Below are 10,010 nucleotides of genomic sequence, written 5' to 3' on the forward strand. Positions count from 1 at the left end.
ACACTCCTCTGCTACAGAAACTCTGCCCATCTCAGACTACTAGCCCCAAGCCCAGATTCTTCCTTATTTACCCCCAAATGAGAGCCCCAAAATTACCTTTAACCAGGTAGAAGTCTTAAAACCACAACCAACCTATAGACCAGAACTCTGTCCTAGAACCTCCGGTCCTACTCCCTCTCTGAGCCCTCCCTCCCCCCTTCTGCCCATACCTTCAGCATTTGAGAGGGCTCTTCTTCACCACCATCTTCAGGCCCATCTCTGGTGTCACTATCACGAGATGATGGGGTTCTTGAGGGGCTGGAAGGCCCTCCTAGCAGCTGAGGGGGAAGGGAACGGAGCAGCTCTTCCAGTGGCAGTTCTCCCTCACGCCTAAGCAGCTCAATCTCACGCCTCTGTGTCTCTGCATCATTGCCTTCCTGTTGTTCTTCAACCTCAATCGTCTCCTCATCATCCTCTTCCTCCTCCTCTTGGGGTTGGAAGTCCCCATCTATAGCAGGAGAACAAGGTCACAAAGTCCACGGGGCCCTGCAAGCCACAGGGTGGGTTTTCAGCTCTTGAAAGGGTACATGAGGAAGAGTAACAGAGCCAAAGAGGACACACACCTTCATCATCCAGCTGGGAAACTGGGGGTGGAGGACTAGAGGCAGCTGAGGAAGAGCCAAGACAAGGGGACGAACCAGCTTTGCTGGAGGCTAGTGGCTGGTTGAGGCTCTGAGACAGAAGATCTGAGTACTTTTCAGTTTGCCCCACAATGAAGTCCAGGTGCAGGTCCAGAGCTTTTTTTCGCTTTTCCTCCAGCCGGGACTGTTGCTTGAATTGCACCACCTGCCACAAGCATGACATGGATGGTTCATCAAGATAATCTTTTATTCATGTACTCTTTTACTCAACATTTAGGGAATCTCTGCTTATGCTAGGCCCTGGCTGTTTTTTTAGGAGGATGAACTGAATGTACTTAAGGGTGTTTCTGAGGAAAACACAAAGGGAGCACAGGGGAGAGAAGAGCCAATTTAGCTTTAGGCAACACAGAAAGATTTGCAAATGTATGTGGAGCTGAATCTTTTTTCTTACTCTTTTTTACTGATTTGAGTGAGAGGAAGGGAGAGAGAAACATCTATCTGCTGCCTCCGCATGCACCCGGACTGGGGATCAAACCTGCAACCCAGGTACGTGCTCTGACTGAGAAGCGAACCGACCACCTCTTGGTGTACAGGACAATGCTCCAACTGGGCCATATTGGCTAGGGCTGGGCCTAAATCTTAAAGCCTAAGAAGCTCTTCCCTAAGTAGAAATGAGGAGAAAGGCATTCCTAGCAGCACAAAAAGCCATGTATTAATAGCCAGGGATGTGCAAAAGGAACAGTTTGCAATGGAAAAGAGAAGAAAAGGAACTGGCAGTGCACAAAAGACTGAAAATATAGAAGCCAGGTAGCGCTTGAGAAAAAATGGCATTGATATATGTGAACAATTTAATTAATGAAAACTTTGATAGTATTTAAGCAGATGACTGGCAGAGTTAGGTTTTAGAAAAAGCATGCTGAATGCCCTGTAAAGAACAGATGGCCTAGAGGAGTCAATAAGTCCTATTAACAATCCCCAATCCAATTAAAAAAATGGGCAGAGAACCTGATTAGACATTTTTCCAAAGAGGACATACAGATGGCTAGTAATCATCAGAGCAGTGCAAATTAAAACCACAATTATCATCTCACACCTGTCAGAACGGCTATCATCAATAAATCAACAAACAACAAATGTTGGCAAGGGTGTGGAGAAAAGGGAACCCTCATGTGCTGTTAGTGGGATTGCAAATTGGTGGAGCCACTATGGAAAACAGTATGGAGGTTCCTCAAAAAAATAAAAAATAAGAACCTTAAAAATGAAATATAAAACTACCATATGACCCAGCAATCCCACTTCTGAGTATATATCTGAGGAAATCCAAAAAACTAATTAGAAAAGACATATGCATCCTTATGTCCACTGCAGCATTATTTACAATAGCCAAGACATGAAGCAACCCAAGTGTCCATGGAAAAACAAATGGATAAAGGAGATGTAGTACAGCCCTGGCCAGGTAGTTCAGTTGATTAGAGAGTTGTCCCAACATGCCAAGGTTGCAGGTTCAATCCCCGGTCAGGGCACATATGAGAATCAACCAATGATGCATAAATAAGCAGAACAACAAACTGATGGTTCTCTCTCTCTCTCTCCCCTCCTTCCTCTCTCTTAAAACAACACACACACACACACACAATGGTGGTACATATATATAATGGCATATTACTCAGTCATAAAAAAGAATGGAATCTTGCACTAGCCAGGTTGGCTCAGTGATTAGAGCATTGGCCTGCAGACTTTGAAGGGTCCTCGGTTCGATTCCAGCCAAGGGCACAAACCTAAGTTGCAGGCTCAATCCCTGGCCCTGTTTGGGGCATGTGTGGGAGGTAACCAACTGATGTGTTTCACATCGATGTTTCTCCCCAGCCCCACTTCCACTCTTTCTGAAAAGCAATGGAAAAAAGATTCTTGGGTGAAGATTAAAAAAAAGAACAGAATCTTGCCATTTGCGACAACATGGATGAAAGTAGAGAGTATTATGCTAAATGAATTAAGTGAGACAGAAAAAGACAAATACCGTATAACTTCACTTATATGTGGAATCTAAAAACTAAAATGAACAAACAAAACAGAAACAAGACTCACAGATACAGAGAACTGAGAGTTGCCAGAAGTGGAGGGGGTTAGGGGGCTGGGTGAAAAGGTGAAGGGATAAGAAGTATAAACTGGCAGTTACAAATAGTCACGGGGATGTAAAGTACAGCCTAGGGAATATGGCCAACAATACTGTAATAACTATATACAATGTCAAGGGTGTGCTAGACTTATTGGGGGATCACTTCATAAATTATATGGATGTCTGACCACTATGTTGTCCACCTGAAACCAATATAATATTGAATGTCAACTGTAATGTAAAAATAAAAATTTAAACTGTCCTCAAAGGCAGGGCCTATTTTCCACAGTACTTCTGTCTTCTTAATAGCACTTAATGCAAGAAAGGCTCAATGCACAATATAAACGTTGTCAAGAGTTGCTTGAAATCATAATATTCACTCTCACAAAGATTTGATCATTCCTGCTATCATGCTACCCACCAAAACCCAAGGCATCTACCTTTCCCAAACCCTACTGCCTACCTTCTCCACATTGCTCCAAAACTGCCTGACATCCTTGGCCATGGTGGAGGCGATTCGGCGCAGCTTTGCCTGCTCCTCCCTCCGGGCCCGTTCTTCTTTCTGCCGCTGTTCCTCGTGGTGCCGGATCACCATTCGCACTACCTGTGGGAAAGAGGAACCAGCATAAAAAACACTCCAAGGTGAGACCCCCCCCATCCTCTCCCCAAGTCAAAAGCGAAGGAAATAACCAGGATCAAGAAACCTGGGATGTCAGCTTGCCTCTTGAGATTATGGGCATTAATAAACATCCTACACTGTTCTGTTTGGTTTTCCTCCAATCAACCCACCCATCAAAAAAAAAGCGAACTGAATAAGAAATGGAAAGTAGGCCCATCTGGAAGACATACCTTACGGGCCACACCCCGTTTCCAACGACGCTCCTGAGCAAAGTCAGCAGATAGCCACTGCATCTCCTCACATAGGTAGTCCCAGTGGCCTTTGGGACGGGGCGGCTCGGGCACTTTTGGCAATCTCTTCAGTGACCAGAAACCCTCCTTCCGAAGCTCAGCAATCCGAGTCTCAATCTCAGCCTCCTATTGAGGGAGAGCTAGGTTAACCAAGTTACTGGACATATATTTCACCTCATGACCATGGCTAAATTCCTGAGCACTGACTATGCAGAGGAACTGGCTGGATTGAGTGTTTTATGCCTAAGTCCACATACCAATCCTACAAGTAGGTATTAAACTCTCTTCAGATGATTAAAAAAAGATCAGGCAGATTATGTGACTTACTTGAGATCACACAGCTAGGAAATATCAATAAGCTGAGAATTAAAAATGTCTAATGATTCCAAACACCAAATTTCATACTCTTTCCATTATTTCACACTCCCCATGAATATAGGTAAGACTTGGAAAAACATATCCCAAGGGAACTTCGGAGAGAAGCAGGGAGCCCAAGTTTCTTTCTTTTTTCTTTTTTTAAATATACCTTTATTGATTTCAGAGAGAGGAAAGGAGAGGGAGAGAGACAGAAACATCAATGATGAGAGAGTCATTGATCGGCTGCCTCCTGCACACCCCCAACTGGTGATGGAGCCCGAAACCCAGGCATGTGCCCTGACTGGGAATCGAACCCCGATCACCTGGATCCTAGGTCAAAGCTCAACTGCTGAGCCACGCCCGGCCGGGCCCAAGTTTTTTTTACTGACTCTAAATGAGGGTTCTTCTCACTGTAGATTCTACTTATGCAGGAGCATGCTCATGTTTAGAATTATGCTATAAAGCCCAATTTATACAATCTTATTTGTTTTTTTAAAATACTATTTTTAGAAAAATGTTCTTTTTTGGTGAAAATACTGTAAAGTTATACACCAAAACATTAACAGTGGTGACTACAATAAAAAAAAACAACACATTATTTCTACATTGATTATACAAGGTGGAGCAAAAGTAGATTTAGTTTTGAGTAGCGAAAGTTTATTTTTGTATTATTTATTATATTATTTTACATATGAACAACTAACTGTAAACCTATTGTGCCCCACCCTGTATTTCATAAGGGAAAAAATAAAAACATTTTAATTTTTTCCATTTAACAGAGGTGACTTAAAAACTTGACAACTGCCCTCATTATTCTTGTCCTCTCCTGACAAAAACTAATCCATAGGAAATAATACCCAGAGATGAATCACAGAACTAAAAATTATCAAGAATGACTGGACATTTAAGACCAATGGCTCTCAAATTTGAGCATGTATCAGAATCATCTGAAGTGCTTTTTAGGACAGAATGCTGGGCCCCACCCTTCAATTTTATTTTTTTTAAATATCTTGATTGATTTCAGAGAGAGGAAAGGAGAGGGAGAGAAACATCAATGATGAGAATCGTGATTGATCACCTACCTCCTGCATGTCCGTGCCTCCCCCCCCCCCCCCCCCCCCCCCCCCCGACTGGGGATCAAGCCCGCAACCCGGGAACGGGGAATCTAACCATGGTCTCCTGGATCCTAAGTTGATGCCCAACCATTGAGCCATGCCCGGTGGGCCCCATCCTTCAATTTTAAATGAGTAGGTGGAAGAGAGGTATTAAGAATTTACATTTCAATAAAAAGAATTTGCATTTCTAACAATTTTCCAGGCGATGCTCATGCTGCAGGCCCATGGACCACACTTACCACTGGATAAATAAGCAGAAATCAGTAAATCTTAAGGGCCTCATAGCTTACAGAGCACTTTTACGTCCTTAATTTAAACCTCCTGACAGTCTATAGACTATTACACCATCCCTATTTTATAGAAGGGGAAACGAGGCTCAGAGTTCAAGTGACTTGCTCAAGATCATGTAAGTTAAGGCAGAACCTATACATGACGAGAAAAGAAATGTAAAATATCCATGGAACACAAGAGTTCAGGGAAGAAAATTCTCAAGAATCCTCACAAGTCTTCCCAATACATACATGCTTGGCTTGCTCTGCAATCTCAGCATGGCTCTTCTCCCACTTTGGGCCCTTGTTAGCCAGGTCAGAGGCCTGGAGTAAGCTGAGCCCCTCCAGGGACACTGTGGCACCATCTGGGGGCCCTGGAGGTCCATCCAGAGAGGAATCTTGAGCTATATGCTGGGGGGAGATGCCACCTGCCCCACTAGAGGCTGGGGAACTGGATGAGGCAGGGGACACAGGATTGCTGCCTGTCATGCCGTCCGACACCATCTAGAAAAGGGGAAAATGAAAGATAAAATGAATGCTTAGCACTGTACCAGGAGTTTGAAGTACATTATTTCATTCTATCTTCACAAGAAAAAAACTCTAAAGAAAGTTATCAACCTCCTTTTGTAAATACAAACCTTTGGGGTAAAGTTTTAATAACATGTTGAGAGAACAGAGCCAAGCTTACAGTAGAGGCCTGACATGCAAGAGGAATTATAGTCTGATGGTGTTAAAGAACACTACATAGTATTCTTTCATAGCTACAGTATTCAAGAGTACTGTAACATATGATTTCAAATTTTAATGACCTTTCAGAACCTCAATGGTTTCACTTACATAAACACATCCCCATTTTTCCCACCTTTTCACAGCAAGTATGGCAGAGTAACCTATGCAAATAAATTTGAGCTACCACTGAATTCAAAAGGCCTCAGAAAGCCAAAACCAAGATCATCTAAACCTCTTTATATTCACTACCAATCTTGGTAGTTAGTTTCCTTTACTGGGGAGGTGTGAGGGGAAGGGGATGGGAAGTTGGTCACTATCCTCAAACACCTACCTATTATTTCTCAAGGTTTTGCACAAGCAATAAGAAGTAGAGAAAGAAGTCCTACTTAAACGTGGATAGTGAGGTAACTCATAAAATTCATTCCAGCACACAAGCTTCAGTGTGCCACTCAAATTTTTACTCAGCTAAATGACAAAAGACTGTATGTCAAAAAATTTCCCAGTTGCTCAGGAAAATTATAAATATCAAATCCATAACCATCAAAAGCCTACTATACACAAACCTAGGTCTGTCTAATCATCTCCCCACCTACTCCCTTAACCTCCTTGGTATGAAAAAGGAACAAACACCACAAACACACAATCACCCATAACGCTTATTCTAGTTCCAAGAAAGAAACTGAGCTATTCGCAGACAGTCTTAGGAGCATGTTGTCCCAACCTCCATTTTCAACCTGGCCTAATTCAACCTTTTTCAGGTAACGAGGAGTTTCCACACTCTCAGAGATCAACGATACACTAATATCAAGTACAATGTAAGTATCCAACAGGTTTACCAGTCCACTTGAAGATTTTCCTATCTCAGTACCCAGGTAGCTAGGATTATAGAAATATGATTAAGACCTGCCATACTTCTGCCTCAGAGCCAGCAGCCCACAAAGCAGAAGCAGAGAAGGAATCCTCCCCACTTTCAAACCTGTGTCTGTAGGACTGGGAGTTGAGGGTGAGCAGGGGAGGGGCTGCTCTGCATGGTCCCACTCCCAGGCTCCTCTTTGGATGCCTGAAGTACGACTGGGTCGTTGTCACCACTGCTGCTGGCCGAGGGGTTGGCGTCCGGCTGCAGGGCATGCTGGGAGCTGGCCTCATTCTGGGCCACAGGCCACCGGGACCCGCCTTCCAGGGCCCGGGGCCCACTAGGGCGTCCCAGCCTCCGCTCAGGTCCACCGGCCTCTGGAGCACCTAACGTAGGGTAGAAAGAGTAGAAACAGGATTTTAAAATATTTAAGAATCTTTTAGATAACCAGAAATAACATTAAAAAGCCAAATAAACACTAATTACAGCTTGCACTTCTTAAACATCTACTATGCGTGAGATACTTTACTTAGTACTTACTTGATGTATTCTATATCCTCACATCTACCTTATGAACCAGGTACTTTTCATTCCATAGTAAATATTTACTTAGTTCCTTCTACATACTGAGGATAGAGCCTTGCAGGAAAAATCCTGACTTAAATGGATCGTTCATCTCTCATTAGCATCAGTACACAAAATGGTATCTGAACCTTTACCTGTGTGAGCTGAGACCACACCCCCTGTGAAAGTCTGTACTTCCACGGTGCCGCCGTACTGAGGGGAATCACAACTGAAACAAACAGAAGGGGAAGAAAACAGCAGTGAGGAATCAATCCACATTTACCAGCATCCATCAGAGCCTTCTTTACACCAACTTTTGAGACTTTTAAATATACCCAAATCAGTTCAAAGGCTAAAAAAAGTTACAGTATTAGGAAAAGCTCCTATTTCAGAAAAATCAAAGCAAATCAAGATTCTGGCTGGTGGGAAGAGCAGGGAAGGAAGCAAAACAAAGTTTAAAAAGCCTATGGGGAAAAGGTTCCAACACTGAATGGAAGACAAATAACAAAGAAAAAACCTCATCACATCTAGAAGTTCAAAAAGGTACTGGGTGCCTGGCAGCCTGCTCTCCTTGCTATTGAGGGCAGAACAGTCACAGGACAACCCACCCTTCCTCAGGGCAGGGTCCCCCCCCCCCACTCCCATACCTGCACCAGGAGACACTTCCCGAAACACAAGAACTAGAGCAGGAAACATGAGAGGAACAATCAGATGTGAGGAAGGCCGCATAGCAAAGAACCGTGGCCCGGAAACAGGCAGGGTAAACCCATACAAGGCCCGGAAGTGTTTCCCCAGTGTTTAAGGAAATTCCTTAACCAAGGTGCTGCCTTTGATTCACTCCCTCCTCACAACAGATTCACAGGACCCGAGCTAACTGGAATCCAAGAAGCTTGCTTGAACTCTTAACCCTAGGCTTTATTACTGTCTCTCACCCCTCCCAACAGTCTGACCCAACATGACCCCTGACCTCTGCCCCAAGTTGCCACTAGCCCTAAGATAGCCCCGCCCCTCCAAGACCAACACCCCACCCCAACGTGCGCGCGAGTGGGGGAGGGGCCCGCGCGTGCGCGGCTGGAGGCAGAGCGAGCCGGCTGCGCGCATCGCCCGGGGGCTCCCGCCAGAACCCAAGCCCACGCACACAAGGGTCGCAGGGCTGGGTAGCCTCGCATCCCTGCCCGTCAAGAAGCCCCCTCCCACTACCAGACCGCGAAAGACTAAGATAAGGAAGGGTTCAAGCCGCCAGGTCCTGGTCCCTGACTGGATATGGTGGGCGCACGCCCCGACTACTCATCCCACGCCCCCCTTCCTCTTCCCGCGCGCCCCCGAGGGGGGCTGGGGTTGGTAGGCGGGCAGGAGCACACCTGGGTCCGTCCTCTCAGGGCTCGCTGGCTCGCTCAGGCACGCGTGCGCAGACGGGCGGGAAGGGAGAGGAGACGCGCCCAGGCCCAGCGCCGGCCGGCGTGGCCCCCCTCAGCCTGTCTCTCTATGGGAGCGCGCCGACAGCCTCGCGTACCGGCCCCGGGGCCCCGGCCGAAGGTGCGCGCGCAGCACCCCGGGAAGGAGGGAGGGAAGGCGGTGGCGGAAAGATGCGCGCGCAGTCACCCGTAGGGGAGGGGGAACTGTGGAGCATCCGCCATCTTGTCTCCCTCTCCTTACCTGCGTCCTCGGGGGCGTACGCACCACCCCCCTCCCGCGGAAGAGGAGGGGGGGAGGGCCCCCTCTTGGCCGCCGCCTTCGCGGCCTTTAAATTCCCCTGGGGCCTGCGACTACTGCCACCGCCTTGCTTCCACTACCTCCTCTCACGCCACAGAGGTGCAGACGGTGGGTGGGAAAAATGAGACGGTAGCCCCAGCGAAACGCCGCCGCCGTTTCCGAGGCCTCACCAAAATGGCCGCCGCCGTCTCGGCCGCCACCACCAGCACCAGCACCAGCACCACCACACTATCGCTACCGCCGGCGCGGCCCGTCCTCTCGCGAGAGACGGTATCTGGAGGCTGGGAATGTGGAGAGCCCCGCGTGCTAGCGTAGGGCGCTGTCCAAAGCGCAAGGCAGGCTGGGAGGTGTAGTCTGCCGGAAGGCTCTGCGCTTTCCCCGCTGCAGAAAGTCTTTACCCTCCACCACTGAAGCTGCCCTGGGGCTGCTTAGAGGCTGCCAAGTCGGACCAATTTACCCTTTTTAATAGATTACCTAGAAAGCTGAAGCAATTTGTCAGGTACTTTCAACAAGTTAGCAGTGGAACCTGGGCCTCTGGATTCTCACTTAACATAAAGCTGTTCCGTTTTACAGAAGGGTGGTATTCCAGATAGCTCCCAGACACCTGTGCCAACTTCTAGGTTAAGAACTACTTTCCAGCCGTAGTCGGTTTGGCCCAGTGGTTAGAGTGTCTGCGAGTCCGAGGTTCGATTCCAGCCAAGAGTACCTACCTGGGTTGCAGACTTCAACCCCAGTCGGGGGGATATGGGGGAGGCGACCAATCCA

The 10,010-nt window shown here is 46.9% G+C and overlaps 1 protein-coding gene across 8 annotated transcripts in view; it reads right to left on the reverse strand.

The window, feature by feature from the left end:
- SRCAP (Snf2 related CREBBP activator protein) overlaps positions 1–9,492 on the reverse strand; it is a 36,864-nt gene extending 27,372 nt beyond the window's left edge. For 4 of the 8 annotated variants that reach the window (XM_081133593.1, XM_081133595.1, XM_081133592.1 and 1 more), the window contains exons 1-8: positions 8,894–9,196; positions 7,688–7,761; positions 7,092–7,354; positions 5,639–5,890; positions 3,586–3,771; positions 3,200–3,340; positions 603–825; positions 210–487 (exon numbers count right to left, since the gene is read on the reverse strand). In XM_081133593.1, the coding sequence (XP_080989719.1) occupies positions 210–487; positions 603–825; positions 3,200–3,340; positions 3,586–3,771; positions 5,639–5,890; positions 7,092–7,145 (1,134 nt within the window). In that variant the 5' untranslated portion in view covers positions 7,146–7,354; positions 7,688–7,761; positions 8,894–9,196. Of the gene's footprint in view, positions 1–209; positions 488–602; positions 826–3,199; positions 3,341–3,585; positions 3,772–5,638; positions 5,891–7,091; positions 7,355–7,687; positions 7,762–8,179; positions 8,333–8,893 lie in introns of those variants that run through there. The other 4 variants (XM_081133597.1, XM_081133594.1, XM_081133591.1 and 1 more) reach the window with 3 other exon arrangements.
- Positions 9,493–10,010: the final 518 nt, after the last annotated feature.

This window comes from Miniopterus schreibersii, assembly GCF_964146895.1.
Source record: "Miniopterus schreibersii genome assembly, chromosome: 3".
In the NCBI taxonomy this organism is placed as follows: Eukaryota; Metazoa; Chordata; class Mammalia; order Chiroptera; family Miniopteridae; genus Miniopterus; species Miniopterus schreibersii.